A 17,168-nucleotide genomic window follows, 5' to 3' on the forward strand; every position below is an offset into this window, starting at 1 on the left:
TAAGACATCGCTCCCTGGAGAAGCGGCATGCAGGATTCCCCGACGGCTGCTCAGTTTAACATACAATAGCACAGAACAGAACGAGGAGAGATCAGGCCAGGCTGCACACTCTTCCAGTGACCTCAGGGGCACGTCATTGCACTGCGACCCGTACTCACAGGAGCGTCACGTTGCCGGAGGTGGGCGGCACGGACCTGAGGCCGGCGTTCACGCACTCCAGCTCCGTCCCTCGACAGTCACAGCGCCGCGGGTGCTGGGTCAGGACTGGGGGCCGAACACAGGCAGGACACGCTTCAGTTGTGACTCCATCTCCAATAACTGCCACTGCTCTCTCTTCTCTGAATGTGTAACATTTACATGCTGATAATGACTAATTCAGTCCCATAACCAAAGCAAATAACAATTCTCTTGTAGTCACACACCGACTAGTGTGGTTTCCATCCTGGTTCACCCTCCCGGGGGTCTTTCCAGAGGCATTCAACAAGTGATTAGAAAGAAACCATAGAAATGTTTAAATAGCAAAAAAAAGTTATAGTGAAACAAGATTACGTTCTCCTCAATGAGGAAGGTTAGTATATTGGAGTAAATCTTTTATTTGTGTAATTGAGTCAATTCAATTTCATCAAATGGCTCAAAGCGGCTCCTCAAGCAAACGCTTATTGATTAAAATGAGATTCAATTATTTTCCCTTTTTATTTTTTAATTTTATGTTTTTTATCGTCGGAAGTATTACAGAAGTCCTCCTTTCCCCCGCTGACCCCTCCTTCCGCTCCCACCGCCCCTGCCTCCCCAGCCGAGCGTCCGGGTTGGTGGCTGCACATAAACGCTGATCAGTTCTTTGGTTTGTCTCGTCCCTTATTTTCCCCTTTCAAACTCCTCTTAGAGGACAGTTAGATGCAGGTTCTGCGGTAGCCACCACCGTGCCTTATTACAGTCAACCAAGTCAGTGTTTGGTTCTCATTGCTGTGAAGTTGAAGTGGAAGGTAAGGGACGCAGAGCTGCTACCAAGCCAAGGACACCGCAGGGCCCTCTCCCCAAGCGCTCCGAAGGCAAAGCAGGCTGCAGAACCTGCTCCCGAGGAGCCTCACAGTCATTCACATAATGACATAGAGGAGGAGAAATCTAGGGTGAAACCAGGCCGGTGGCTCATGGGACAACCGCGTGTGTGCACATGTGTATTTGGGGGGGGGGGGGCGTGGGAAGAACACACATTTATGGAGCATTTGATTTTGCCTCTAATTCTGTGGCTGTTTTGGTGGAGCTAAGAAAATCAGAGTTATTTTCAAAATTTCAGCTTTATTATTATTCATTTAAATCTGACTATAAGTTTTCTGTAATTGATCTGCTTATTTTAGATTACTTTTATCCAGACTCGATTTTAAAAATCAATTTTACTGACTTTTCGTCAATTCAGGAAACTTGTGTTGGGCACCTGCTTAATTCACAAGATGCTGCCAGTGTATCAAGTTTTAGAGACTATTCTATGCCGTTTGTAACTTCGTGCTAATTAGTTCAACTTCCTAAACACTACTTGGGACTGTGTGCTTCAGTGTTTGTTGAGATTGAGAGCAGCGTTATTCAGACTGAAAGCCTGTGGTCGGACACGTATTTGTCCACGAAAGGACGTGGTGGAGCCCAGGCTGGGCCTCAGCCGAAGAGAACCGTGAGGAGAACACCTGCCCCGCAGGCCCGTCTCACCCCAGCTTGGCGGAGTCCTCTTCTGAAATGCCTCTGAGTCTCTCCCCTCACTCTTCCCGGTGGTATTGCCCAGCTCGGATTCTAGCCTCAGTCCAGAGCAGTGCACGAAACATGACCCGTGTCTCTGTCACCTCTCTTTGTCCTCGGCCTCGGCAAGGCTGACATTCGGAGCAGCTCACTGTCTGCTGCTGGGGGCTGTCCCGTGCACTGCAGGGTGCTCAGCAGCACCTGTGGCCTCTGCCCACTAGATGCCAGTAGCAACCCACCTCCCTCCAGCTGTGACAACCAAAAATGTCTTCAAACATGGTCAGATGCCCTCTGAGGGCTGGGGTGTTGTCCCAGCTGGAGAATAACCATTCCAGTCCACCTCTACAGCTCTGACGGGAACATCATTGTCACACACACTGCTTGCCGTGTGCCTTTCCCTCTTCATTAAAGAAAAGCAGGCTCCCAGCCCCCATGGTTGCCCACGAGTACAGCAGTGATTGCCACAAAGGGGTGTGGCTCAGGAAGAAAATATCAAAACTCTCAGTGACATTTATCTCTAATCTTGTAATTTGCTCTTTTTAATTTCTAACTTTTATGTATGATATATTTGTTTGTAATAAAGTATATGATAAGTGGTCACTAGAACCTGGTATTACAAAGTACATAATATACTGTGAGTGTTGTATTTGATTATACATACACCTACACAATTATGTCTATGTGTGTACCTATATTATGTAATTATATGTAATATCATGTCATATATGTCATATATGTACACACACAGACACAATTTTGTCTCTAGGATAGAGGCCAAGCTCCAAAGTGTGCAGCTGAAGCATTTTCTGGGCAGGCCCTACCCTTCCAGTTCAGCTCCTGCTGTCCCCCCACCACCCATTCAGCACCCTGTGAAAGGCACGGGAAGCATGCTCTGCACCCTCCCACCTCAGGGTTTTGCTGATCTTGCTCCCCTGCTCACTCTCTTCCCTCTGACCCTTCCCTCCAGCCAAGGACTTCCAAGTTCATCTCAATGTCATCTTCTCTCTGGGGCTTTCCCCATCCATGACAGAGCCACCCTTTCTTCCAAGGGATTTCCACATTTCCTTAGGCAAGCACCATTCCCTAGTTTTGCACTAATACTGTACCATTCCTGTGTCTTAAAGAATCTGTCTTTCCTACTACAATGTGAGGCATCTGTGGGCTGGGGCCACATCTCATTATTGGACTCTCAGTGCCTAACACAGGGGCTGAAAAGCAGTTGGTGTGAAGAAACGAATGAAAAGAAGTAAGATCTGTATTACTTGTCATAATTATTCCACACCTGTATATTCTTGCAATCAGAGACTAATACAGAAAATGAGCATGAATGGAACATGTTGTGTTTGTCTCTTTGCTTTTTAGTCCCTGGGCATCCAGTGGACAGTGTGACCCTGAAATAGACTGAACTGAAATGGAAATCTACAGGGAATTGACCACCCTCCCCAGATAACTCTGTGACCGCAAACCACCTGGAGCTGCTCAACCAATGCCACTTACAGCACTCCGGTGCGAAAGTCACTTCGTCAGCATTTCCATGGATTGTGCCAAATATAGTCGCCCATCCACTAGTGTCCCCTGCAAAATGGTGATGGATGTGTCAGTTATGCTGCAAATTGAATGTCAAAGTACAAAACAAAAGTCGAAGAATTTGATAATGAAATCAGTTAACTGGCTTAAGGGACAGAATGAGAACATTGAGGGTAAGGAAGAAAAAGCTAGGCAGACATTTGTAGTTTCTCTCTTTTCTGAAATAATAAATATTTCAAATGTATGTGTCATAAAATATATAGTAAAAATATACAGTAATTTTATACACATCTTGAAAAATGTCACCTATTTCCAATGCTGGCATTTTTAAGTTTGATCTTAATTTTGAGGCCCTCAGAAGAAAATAGAATCTGAATTTTATTTTGTCACATGCAAACTTCTGCATATGGATATGTAGGCATGTAGTTGATAGATGTAATGAGTTCTGATAATATTCATGTCACCTGATGTTTTTAATAAAGCAAAACAAAGTCCCTTTTAATAAAGGCTGTCTAGTCTTACTGAAAGAAATAACATTTTATCAATTTTTTAGAGACTGTGATGTGTATTTGCCAAGTTTCTTTCTCTCCTTTTTTGCAATAAAATTATATTTTTAAAGAAGAAGGACCGATTTTGAAGAACCATTACTTTAGCAAATGCTGTTATCATGATAAGATATGCATTAAATGTATGATACCAAAGTTCATACAAATAGAAAAGTAAAGTGGAGACAGACTCATGGGTACAGAGAACAGACGGACAGCTGTCAGAGGGGAGGAGATTGGGGGCTGGGTGAGGAGAGTGAAGGGAATAAGCAAAGAAAAAAAAGAAAGACTCGTGGACACAGACAACAGTATGGTGGTTGCCAGAGGGAAGGGGATGGAGGAGGTAGAAGGATGAATGGAGGGAGACTTGAGGTGAGGAACACACAGTATAATACACAGATGATGTGCTGTAGAATTGTATACCTGTATCATTTTATTAACCAATGTCATCCCAATAAATTAATAAATAAACTAATAAAAAAAATAAATGTAAATAGTGGCCCAAAGTTCCCTTTGATCCCTGCAATCTTTAATTTAGTTCTATTTCTTATTAATATCCTCACTGGTTCTTATAACGATTCTACTTGCTGTCTTTACAGGGATTATTTATTTTGTGTTCAGAACATATTCATGAGATAGATAAACACACACCATCACTGATTCCCATGCAGTGAAGGGGTAAAAGCCAAGAATCTGACTGGCTTGACCTTGACCTCTAGTGAACTGCCCCATCACTGAGCACGGATTGAGCACCTACTATGTACTTTATTGTTCTAGGCTCTGGTGACACACAAACAAGACACAAACAACTTGCCTTGAGGAGTTCATATCTAGTGAGAGAAGCATAGTGAAAAGGCAAGACAGTCCATACCGTGGTCACACAGGTAACACCAAGGTGTTATAGCAACAGAGAAAGGTCCTTGTCCTAGGCTGGTGGTGGAGCTTCAGGGTGGGAAGCCTGGCAGGGTCAGCCAAGCTCCCAGGTCCTTAACTGCACCCTAAGGTACGGGTGGGAGGGACCCACAGGAGGTGTGGATACCAGGGGCGGGAGAGCAGATTCTAGAGACAGATGCTCACATCCCTGGACTTGGCTGTGCCACTCTGACTGCTAGCTGGGCGGTGTCTACAAGTGGCAGTTCTGTGTGGTAGAAAACACACAGGATTCTTTCAGATTCAGATTGCGTCCGAGTGTCTACCCCATGACTAACTAGACACATCATCTTCTCTTGGCATCGATCTCTTTGAGAAGCAAATGCACAGGTTAGATTAGATAATATTTGTAGTCTCAATATACAGACCTAAAATCGCTGTACAACCCTTCATAATCGGATCTCTGCTGAATCATTTACCCTTTATATTCTTGATCACTCTGCTCAAGCCATGCTGCTTTTTTTGACAAACACATTGTCTTATTTTATGCAACCTCAGGGTCTTTACATGGAAATTGTTTCCTCCAGGATGTGTCGTGGTTTCTCTCTTTCCACCTCATCCTCAGTTCAAACGTCGTCATCTCAGAGAGGGTTTCTTTGGTCATGTCTTTGCAGTAGCCCTCCCTCCGAGTCACTTTCTAGCCATTATGCGGTTTTATGTACTTCATGACTATCACTCTGAAATGATTTAATTCATTTATGTATGAGTGTGTCATCCTCCTTGATCACATGGTCCATGTGAGCTTCGAGCCTGCGGGGTCCCGGTGGCTTTGCGAGCACCTGGCACACCGTGGGCACTAACCCATGAGCTCTCTAGGCAGGTCCATTCGCACAAACCAGTTACCAACCTAGAATGAGGTAGTCATAAGAAACCAAAACCTGAATAGCCAAGTAGAATTTAAAATGTAATTTAAATTTTTTACCAAAGATAACACTTTATAATACTGCATTTCTATTTTAAGGAAGCTCTGTATATGAAAGCTCAGGTAATTACCATCAACACATTGGGGAGCGATGATTTGTGTCACAAAGGGATTCCCTACAGAATACCCAACCATCTCTCCCAGTTTGTTAACATTGTGACCCAAGTCCCCCACGGCTTGGGGGCTCACAGGCGGGGTGCACCTCCCGAGGGCGGAGTCCTTACCGCAGTTGTCCTCGTCCGCCCCGTCCCCACAGTCGTTCACGCCGTCGCAGTGGAAAGAGCGCGGCAAGCACTTGGTCAGGTTCCCACAGGGGAAGTATCCTTCTGGGCACACGGGAGTGATTGTGCTGCCTTCGGTCAGCGCGAAGCCTGTGCGAGAGAGGCGTGCGGATCTCAGGTGACAGCAGGACATGGTGATGTGGCCGGACTTTCCATGGTGCCCCCTTCAATTTTCACAGGAACCGTGAATTGAGTTTGTCTGGTGTTATTCTAAATGCACAATTTCTGTGCACAGTATTCTTCACTAGAACATTTTAAACAACTGTGATCATACCTAACGCCAGCTACACCAAGAATGGAAGAAGGCTCATTTTGGAGTCACTTCAGGAAGTCTATAGTAACCAATACCAAAGCAATGGTCCATTCGTAGAAACAGAAAAGCAAAACCTTGAGCTCACAGAATCAAACTGATGGATTCAATATGTTTTTCTCATTCTTTTTTATTTTTTTTTTAGGAAGAGAGAGAGACAGAAACATTGATCGGCTCCCTCCTGCACACGCCCTACCCGGGATCGAGCCTGCAACCCGGGCATGTGCCCTGACTGGGAATCAATCCGGGACCTCTCAGTCCATGGGATGACGCTCAATCCACTGAGCCACACTGGCTGGGCTCAAATTGAATAATTTATTTGCTTACTAACCTTTTACAAGAAGGATTTGAGGTGACTTATAATAAAACATACATATGAAAAGGACAATATAAGTTTAAATTAGAGAGAAATTCGGAACCACATTTGGATAATGAGACAATAGTAAGTAACAATATCTCGTTGAGCTCACTGTGTGCCAGGTGGTTGGCGCAGTGGTTTATCTAAGCATTCCTGAGACAGATCTTTGTGTGCGTGATAATACCCTTTATGTTCCAGACATCTGTCTGGAAAGCCCAAAGGGCAGACCTGAGTCGCCCCCCTGACTCCACAGCCCGCCGTAACCACTGTCCGTGAGGACAGCAGCTGGGCGAGGACCTGCACTTCCAGAAGCATCAGTCCCCTGTGAGGATGGATTAAGAATTGTCTTCTTGGGCAGCACATATGAGAAGATGAGAGTTGAAGAACTGCCACATTAAATCAGGGAAGGCAGAAAGGAAAGATAACCTTTACAGGGTTACCATATCTGGGGATAAGATGACCAGGAAATTCCAGAAACTTAGATGTGAGAGACACTCTTGCAATTCTGAAAGGGTACGTTCCAGGCAATAAAGAGCTGTGTTCTTTGCACACGTCAGTGGAATGGTGGGAGTCACGTATTTTCAAAAAGGAGTGCAACATGAACCCGCACTGACACTGATTGAGAAGAGTGTAGACTCAGGGTGGTCAGTTCAGTTTGGCTAATCGAAAGGAGTGAGGGATGTGGCCAAAGCGTCGCTAATCACACCACCGTAGGCTGGCATTGCGGCTAGGAATTGCCTTGGTCGGCGAGACAGTGTGCTTAATGTGGCAGAAGGATGAAGGACAAATCTTTGTGCTGGGTGTCTCCTAATTCTTTTCTTTAATAGCAACTTGGTGTGGTTGGTGTTATTATCTGCACGTAAAGATGAAGAAATGGAGACTGAAAATGCGAAAGTACCTTGACTCTGGATCTTGGGGAAATACCCGTGGGAGAGCCCGGCCCTTTAAGGAAATGCTGCCTTGGAGAGAGGTGTTCTCCCAGCAGGCTGACCACCAAGTTCGCCTACAGTGGGCGAAGCCTGCTGGCCCTCATTGTTTAAGAAACAGAGCCATTGTTTTAGGGCGGGAGTGTGAGTTTTGGCCTAAAACCCTGTGTGAGTTACAAGTTCATGTTAAGCTTTCAGTGACATCGTTAGAGGGTGAGTGGAGCATTGGATCACTTGGGCTTTAGTCCTTTAGTCATGGTGGCCCTGAAATCCTGGCAAACTCATAGAAGAGGGGAGTCTGGGCCTGTGGAGGGCTCAGCCAGCTGAGGCGGTGCGCACCCTCCCCAGAAGCGGTAGGTCTTCCCTGAGTGGGGCCTGTGGCCCTCAGATGCTTTTCTGAAACCGTCTGGATTTTTGTTCTTACAAAAGCAAAACATATTTTCTCTGCTGTTGCTGCAGCGGTGGATAAATGATTTACTATCAGCAAGTATGCCTCAGAGCAGTCAGGTCTGACTATTTATGGAAGACTCTTTCTGCTCCGGGGGTTGGCTTGTGAAGGCTCTTCCCACGGGACGTGTATACTGAGTCATGGACTTTGAAATCTCTTAACTTCTTTCTTGTAAAGATTTCTGGAGGGAGCAGATTTATGAACACTAGCGGTACTCCTATATTCGGAACATGAGTGAGTGAGGAGGGTCAGTATATTTTCGTGCAACAGCCTTGACATTTTTAAAGATAGAAATAAATTGTGTACCACAGTTCAACATACAAACTCCACACATAGACTGTAAGCAAAATTTCTTCAACTATCACTTGCTTTTACTATGTGGGATGTACTCTGATCATTGCCAGTCTATCTTAGTCACTTGAAAAGGGATCGCAGGCTACTAAGTTGAACTCATGATCCATCTGCTCATGGGATGTTGCTCAATATTGATGATTTCACTCATATGTGGGGTATAAAGCAGAAAACAACAAACAAAAGAAACCAGCACACTCAGGCACAGACAACAGGACGGTGGTCACCAAGGGAGTGGGAGGTAGAAGAGGGCGGGGGGTCACGGACGTGGAGACCAGACTCTGGGAAGTGGACACAATGCAACATGCAGGGGCTGTATTATAGAGCTGTACCCGTGACACATGTATTCTTATGAACCAATTCCACCTCGATACATTTAATGAAATTTAAAAATTAAAAGAAGTAAAGCTATTCATTGGCAACACAGTGCCCTGGAGCCCATCAGACCTGGCTGCATGAGCACACCTCGGCCGCGCACTAGCCGTGCGACCATGGAGCAAGCTGCTTAAACCTCTTTAAATTTGAGTTTTCCGATATTTAAAATAAAGTTGATGATAATATCCCCCCAGTGGGTGTGTTTCAGGAGCGAGATCAGTTAATGCTTGTGAAGTACTGGGTAGTGCCGAGCCCATGGTGACCCTTTGGTGAATGTTGACACACGGGCAAGCTCAACACAAGGTTAGAACAAAGAACTTTAAGAAGGAAGCCCTAGTGTCCAAGGTGAGCTTCTGTGCCTCAGCATTGCATGCTTCTGTCTTTCTTTTAAAGAAAATTCTCACCTAAGGATATTTTGTCCCTCATTTATCCTCAGATAAAGTGGGAGGGAGAGAGAGAGAAACATCGATGTGAGAGAGACACATCGACCGGTTGCCTCCTACACAACCCTGACCAGAGCCAGGGACCAACCGCAACCGAGGTACATGCCCTTGACCGGAATTGAACCCACGACTCTTTGGTCTATGGGCCAACACTCTAACCACTGAGCCAAACCAGCCAGGGTGCATTGCATGATTCTTTATGTAACTTTCTATGAAAGAAAAATTAGAGACTACCATAAAGCTTCCCCTACTTCTTCATTCTATTCTATCTTAAAAACCATATGACATATGCAGTTTCTATCTTAAGCAGACTCAAATCTCTTTGGAAACCTAATGGGAGAGTTGTAAGTAATAAATAAGCAATGAAAATGTGTTCACAATATGAAATATCAACATTTTCTGAAAGATCCAAAAGAGGTGATTAGATATTCGATTAAAGACAATTTTGAAGTAGAAAGCTGAGGCTGGGTAAGATTTCTTGAAGGCTGTAGATTGTGTTTTCTTATGGGGTTATCATGAAGGGAACCTAGAGTAATCTGAGGGGTGCACCCAAATAAATGTCTACTTAACAGATGCAGACTCCCTCGGAGGGAGACAAGCAATGCGTTGTCTCAGACAGAAGGGGTTTCGATTGTGTTCTTCTCACTGAAAAATAGGGGGTCACGTGTCATCAGTATGGGTGAGGGGAGGGGGGGGAAGGGCTGACCATGTACAAATAGAAATGGTTGATTGCATTTCTCCTAATTCCCCATCTTTCATCTGAGAATGTCTTCCTAAGTATACATTTTATGTGGTAGGAAAATAAGGAAATGTAACTTATCCCCTACTCCCTGCCCTCTGTATTCTAAACCCCCATTGTTCAGTTTAGTGCCTGGTACTTACTTGGTGCTCAATAATGATTTTAATGACTGAATGAATGAGTCAGTAAGGAATATAAGAGGAATTGAAAAAAGAGCCTCTTTCAAGATGTAAACTTCCCAAAGTTGCAGGCTTATGTATTTATGTTGATAACTAGGCATTGTTTGGTCTGTATACTCTCATCTGTTCAGTCATTATATAACTTAAAAAAATAATTAAGAACCCCTGCTGCATTTAGCCTTACTGAAAATGAAATCATAGTCATCTATAGAAAGCATGATCTGCTGTCCATGCTTCCTGCTGTCTGTGAACGTGGAAAGAAATTGTTTTATGGAATCTTGGGGATTATAAACATGGAAGAGCCTTCATAAAAGCTAGGTTGATAGCTTTTGCAGTGATGTCTATGGGACCCCTGCCAAACACACAGCTAAGGGAGGGTTGGAACACATGAAAAAAAATTGCTCAGTAATATAGTCTTTCTTCTTCTTTCTTCTGATCAGCATTCTGGACATGTCTCTGCAAAGGGATTTTAAAATGACTCTTTTATAGCCTTTGAAGCCAACCAGACTGCTGCTCAAGAACTTGTACTGTCTACCAGTCCCTTCCTTGTGTTATTGGAAAATAACAGCTGAGAACTACCTTTTAGGTCTGAGTTCGAGAATCCTCGGAGCTGTGCAAGTCTCTCTCTCTTTCTCTGGTTCTCTACCAGTGCTGCACAAAGCTGAAGAAAGCACTCATTCAGGCTAAAATCTTGTTGTTGTTTTTATCTTAGCATTTAGAGCCTATCTTGTTCTGCATGAGTTTGAGAGACTACCTTCTTCCTAAAATCTGCCCTAGCACAATGAGCTCAGAGAACGAACGCTCTGGTGGGTGAAGGAAGAAGAACTTGGGAAGGGTGACCAGGAAAGAGACAGGTGAAGCCTGATGGGACCTTGGCACAGGAGATGTGGAGAGCAGAGAGGGTGCTACCTTTGTCCCTTGGCCCCCTCTCTCCTAATCTGATTCATTAACTGCTCTGTCTCAACGGACTTTCCCTGGCTGTTCTTCTGATTGATGGTAGTTCTTTCAAATTCTAGTCCCATTGCCTTCCGAATTGACCTGCATGCTTGCGACTGGGAAGGGTGTGCCTCTCAGAAGTGGGCACGACTCACAGAGACTACTGATGCGGAGCTGTGCGGAAGCCACACAGTCCCTGACTGGGGCCCTGACCCATCCCTCAAGCTGCACAAAGTGTGAAGGTCACCTTCCTGCTGCAGCGAAGCCTTCCATCTGTATTCTACAGAATCCCATTTAACTCCCTCTTCTCAGAATCCCTCTCCATTAATCATTTCCTTTATCTCTTACATTTCCAAAATCCCTGTCCCTCCACCGGGTTTTCTATTAGCATTAATCTTATTCAATTTGCTCCCATCTTCAAAACAAACAAACCAAGCAACCAACCAACTAAGCAACGAATCAACGCAAATCCTATATCTGCACTAGAACCGAAACACATTTCTCCCTTCAAAGTCAAATTTTGAAAAAATGTACCTTGGTCTGCACCTCCTCCCACCCTTTCCCTCCTCAATTCACAGCATTCAGCCTTGGCCTTGCTGCTCCGCTCACATTCTTCACCCAGAGCCGCCGATCTCTCTGTTACTAAATGCAATAGGTGTTCTATAGTCTCTATTTCACTCAGTTCTCGGCCGCATTTGAATCAGCCGGTTGCCAAGTTGAAACCTCTTTTTCCCTTGGCTTTGTGGTACCTCACTGCCGGATTTACTTCTTCCTTCTCCATATTTTCTAAAGGTCCCCCTCCTGCCCCGTCAGTGTGGCTCAGTGGATTGAGCGTCGTCCCATGGACTGAGAGGTCCCAGTTTGACTCCTGGTCAGGGCACATGCCCGGGTTGTGGGCTGGATCCCCGGTAGGGGGCGTGCAGGAGGCAGCCGATAGATGTTTCTTTCTCACATTGATGTTTCTATCTCTCTCTCTCCCTTCCTCTCTCTCTGAAAACCCAATAAAAACATATTTTAAAAATAAACAAAAAATGTATCTATGAAAATATATATTTAAAAAACTAAATAAAAATAAAGGTCCACCTTCTGCTTATCTCCTTAATGCACTGGCTTTTTTTTTCTCTGTCATTACCCTGAATGTCACCCATATACATTAGGTCAGAGGTTTCTTAGAACAATCAAATCAATTAAAGAATTTAGAGGGACTAGCAAAAAGTTACTAATATTTAAGATTGTCAAATAAGAGCATTAAAAAACTTTTACCATGTATTATAACAATTTATTAGAAAAATATTATTGTTAAAATAGAGAGAGCATGTCCACCAAAGAAAAGATAGTCCTTGAAAAGAGTACATTTAGCTTTATGAAGAGCTCACACACTCATTCATGCTCACAGGCTGGTCAACTTTTGTTCCTGACAGCCATGCCTGGGGCACAGTGTTTGGAAAGGTGTGTGAGAAAACTGGACCTGGCAACATTACCAGAGTTCTCTGTGTGTGTGTATGTGTGTGTGTGTGTGTTGTTGTTGTTGTTGTTAATTCTTACCCAAGGATACTTTTTCCTCTGATTTTTTTAGAGAAAGTAGAAGGGAGGGAGAGAGGGGAAGAGAAAGAGAGAGAGAGGAAAGAGAGAGAGGAAGAGAGAGAGAAACATTGATGCAAGAGATACACATCAGTTGGTTGCCTCCTGTTCACCCCCCCAGCCAGGGCCAGGGATAAAACCCGAAACCCAGGAATCAAACCCGAGACCCTTTGGTGCACGGAACAATGCTCCAACCACTGTGCACACCAGCCAGGGCTGTTAACAGAATTCTTTAAGGAGTTTAGTCCTGTGTTCTATAACTCACAAATATCTTCTCACATTTTGTCACTTGTCTTTACCTTTGCTTATGACAGGGGCTCCAGAGATGGAACTATCAGACCTTGACTTTTAAATAACCATGTAATGGGGAGGAAAAAGGGGGGCATCTGTAATACTGTCAACAACAACAAAAAATAACCATGCAAACTAACAATAGAAGGTAATTTACTAGATTTAATTAATGATATCCATAAAACCATAGCATATAGTGCACCTGACAGTGACATTTTTTAAGGCGCTCTGGCTAAGACTGGGAACGGGACCAGCAATGCCACTTCTATTGCATCTTCTCAACATGCCACTTGGAGAACTTAGCACACACAGTAAGGCAAGGCAAGTCAATCAATGGTATACATGTTAGAAGAGAAGAAGCAAAACCATCATTGTTCATGAATGATATGATTGTGACATAAAAATCCAAGCTAACAAGTTATTAGAATTAGTGAGTTTAGCCAAGTTTCTATGAAATCAATTTAAAACACACTTTTTCTGTATCATCAACAGTGTCAGATATTTAGGAAAAAATCTGATAAAAATCTGCAAGAGATTTATGCAAAGTATATAAAATTATTTTTTATATTAAAGAGAAATAAATGTAGACTTAATATTTTAAAGATGGTCATTCTTCCTCTAAAGAGATCTCTCAGTTGAAAGCAATCACAGTAAAATCCAGGAGTGCACATGAGTGTGTAGAAATGGATAAATTGTTTCTAAAAATGGCAAGTGGTCAAAGAGCCAGGTCCGGCTTAAAGATGAGAACAATGTGAGAGACCCTGTCTGTATATTGAGACTTTACTATTAAGGAACAATAATTCAGACCATATGCTATTGGTGCAAAGATAAGAAAAAATAGACCAATGGAACTGAATAGGAAGTCCAGAAAAAGACAGACACACATACAAATATCTGATTTATGATCAATTGACAACAGTGAGGGACAGTTGATGTTAGGAGGATTATAGACCTAAATATGAGATATACGACAGAGTTTCTGTAAGATATTATAGGAGAATATTTTATTGCTTTGGGATAGACATTTTAAGGAGAATACAAAAACCAAAAAACAACAGCATTAATTATAATGGAAAAGAGCTAAATTAGGCTGTATTAAAATTAAGAACTTTTGTTTAAAAAAGAAAAACTAGCCCTGGCTGGTTTGGCTCAGCTGTTAGAGTGTCAGCACATGGACCAAAGGGTCACAGGTTTTATTTGTGGTCAAGGCACATACCTGGGTTGCAGCTTCTATCCCCAGCCCAGGTCAGAGTTGTACAGGAGGCAACCAATCGATGTGTTTCTCTCACATCAATGTTTCTCTCTCTCTCCCTTCTACTATCTAAAAATGAATGGAAAAATATCCTCGGGAAAGGATTAAAAAAAAAAAGTACAAAGGCATGTTTCAGAATAGAAGACATTTGCAAAAAAGGTCATTAATTAACATATACATTCTACAAATTAATAATAAAAAGATGAATAGTATATAGAAAAATAGGCAAGAGACTTACATAGAAATTAAACAAAAGAAGATATTGAAATGAGCAAATAATATCTGAAAAGTATTACATCTAATTAATAATTAGAGAAATGCTAATTAAAACTATAATGAACTATCACTACAGATTACCAGAATGGAAAGAATTTAAAAGCAACCAATCCTACACTGTGTGGTGAGGATGTGAAGTTGTGGTTTGAGCATTCATTGGAACAACTGCTTTGGCAAGTGGTTGGTCATTATTACCCAGATGTGAAGCTTGCAAACCTCCTGAGTCAGCAGTTTTCCTTCTAGGACATGTCCATAGAAATGTCTGCACATTAGCACCAAGTGACGCAGACAAGAATATGCACAGAGGCATTATTTATAACAGTCCCAAACTGTAAACAGTACAAATGTCCTTGAAAAATCAAATGGGAAGAAAGTGTGGTTTCTTCATCAAAGGCATAGTACAAAGTACTGAAAATGAACAGTCGTTCAGATCAACCATCGCCAACGGGCAGTTCTCCTTTGCCATTTACATTGATTGCTGTCTTCAGAGCACTCCTGGCAGCCCTGCTATCTGCGGTACTAAGACGTCGAGACTCAGCTTGTGCTGATTTCTTCATGTGAAATGCAATTGCCCTTCTTTCCCACGTCATCCTTTTTTTGTTATTTATCTCAGAAGTCATTTCTGTGAACATTTTTCTGATCCCCTCCAAAACAATTCTTTTTTCTTTCCAACGCGTCTTGCACATACCTCCTATTGTTGTAGTTATGGCAATATATATATATATATATATATATATATATATATATATATATTTCTCTGTCTCTCTCTCCCCGCCTCCCACATTCTCTAAAAAATATATATATAATAAATATAATATATTTAACTCTCACCTAAGGATATTTTTTTATTTCTGTTTAGGTAAAGAGAGAGGGAGAGAGAGAAACCTCGACATGAGAGGGACTCATCGACTGGTTGCCTCCCGCACGACCCCGACCAGGGCTGGGGACGAACTGCAACCAAGGTACATACCCTTGGCTGGAATCAAACCCAAGACTCATTGGTCTGCCAGTCAATGCTCTACTGCTGAGCCACACTGGCCAGGGCATAATTTTAGATATTTTTCTTTTTCTCATAATTTACTGTGTCCCACTTATAGAAGGAAAGTTATTAATTTTGGCTCTCCCAATGCCTGGAAAAGTTCTCAATTTTTAGCACATGCCATATGCCTCAAAATTGTTATCTAAGCTTAATTAACATTTTCAGAGATAGCAATGTTGCTTCCATAACTGGGCTACATATACCTACATCCTTGTGTGTGGAGGTGGGGAGAACATGGGTACTTCAGTGCTAATCCATGTCAGAATCAAAGGCCCCTTGTGGGTGTACACATTGGATATGATGTCAGTGTGGTAGGTACACAGAGGAGCTCTATAGTCACTTCCCTCTTCCCCTTTATCTTATATTAGTGCTTCCGTTTCTTATGTTGAGATTTTTGCTTGAAGCTATCTACCATTAGAGAGGAGAGGTGGTTAGGCGTCTTCCAAAACCCAGGTGGACTCCATGTAGGCTGTGGTCAAGTGGCCCGCACTGGCTTATCACACTGTGTGCTCTGTGTCCACAGGTAATTTTCTCAAGCATTACTCTTTGCACAAATCTTGCAATTCACACAAATAATGGGTTAAAAAACAGCATTTCAAAATCCTGTGCTCTTAGGAAGGGCAACTTACATCTCCCAGAAGATAATTTTTGCTTTCGTTATTGTAGTAAGAGTGGCATTTTTAAGTGGGAAATAGAAAACAACCATAGAAGCTTCTGGACAAGATGGCAGCCTAAGTAAATGCAGTCTCGCATCTTCCCACAACCACATCAAAAATACAACTAAACTACAGAACAGCCACCTGAAATCTAGCTGAACAAAAATCCTACAACTAAGGATATAAAGAGGCAGCCCATGGAGACTGGTAGGAGGGGTGGAGACCCAGAGCGGGCTGGTCCCACACCCACATGTGGTGGATAAAAATCAGGAGGGATATCGCGGCTGCGCTGCTCCCTGAGGAGCGAGGGGTCCCAGCCCCACACACCAAGCCCTCCAGCCCAGGGTTACAGTGGCAAGAAGACAAGTCCCCATAACTTTTGGCTGTAAAAACCAGTGATAATTGTGGCTGAGTGAGATGGAGGGCTGCTGGAATCCCAAGCAGCTCCTCTTAAAGGGCCAGCAGATGGACTTGCTCAGACTCACTCACTCTGAGCTCCAGAGATGGAAAGCATCTTGAAAGGCACCAGGGACATATGGGGAGGAACTGAGCCATCTAACATTAGGGTGAGAGCTGGAGGGAAGCTTTCTGCTAGACAAATGTGCTGACAGAGGGCATTGTTCCTTTTCTGAGACTACCCCCTAACATAGCCAGCAGGTGGGCATAGCCAGCAGGTGGGCATAGCCAGCAGGTGGGGACCATATCTGAGTCTCCACCAATCTTGCTATCACTCTTCACTTTCCCTTGGTGATTCCCTGAGACCCCACCACACCAACTTTTGGGCCCATCCAAGCCATTTTTAATAGCTTTTTCATAGGAATAGCCTCTCTTGCCTCATGCTTCAGACTTCCTAAAACCTCTCAAACAAGCAGCACCTGGCTTTAGTGTGCCCGTATCTCTTGCTAAGTGACTCTAGGACAGGCGCTAGTGGCAGCTGGCCTTGGTTCACAGTTTGGCCCCTCCTGGGCACCTTTAAGCCCAGCACAAGTAGCAGCCAACTGCATATTGCTTTGTAGCTCATGCTGGGTGGTCCTGGACAGAACACAGACAGCGGATGACCTTGGCCTGCACCTCCTGA

The 17,168-nt window shown here is 43.5% G+C and overlaps 1 protein-coding gene across 1 annotated transcript in view; it reads right to left on the reverse strand.

The window, feature by feature from the left end:
- The window catches only part of RXFP2 (relaxin family peptide receptor 2), a 43,828-nt gene extending 37,765 nt beyond the window's left edge, over positions 1-6,063 (reverse strand). The window contains exons 1-3 of the mRNA XM_036251560.1: positions 5,874-6,063; positions 3,223-3,300; positions 159-264 (exon numbers count right to left, since the gene is read on the reverse strand). Of these exons, the coding sequence (XP_036107453.1) occupies positions 159-264; positions 3,223-3,300; positions 5,874-6,063 (374 nt within the window). The remainder of the gene's footprint in view (positions 1-158; positions 265-3,222; positions 3,301-5,873) is intronic.
- Positions 6,064-17,168: the final 11,105 nt, after the last annotated feature.

Source organism: Molossus molossus, unplaced genomic scaffold, assembly GCF_014108415.1.
Source record: "Molossus molossus isolate mMolMol1 unplaced genomic scaffold, mMolMol1.p scaffold_m16_p_10, whole genome shotgun sequence".
Taxonomy (NCBI): domain Eukaryota; kingdom Metazoa; phylum Chordata; class Mammalia; order Chiroptera; family Molossidae; genus Molossus; species Molossus molossus.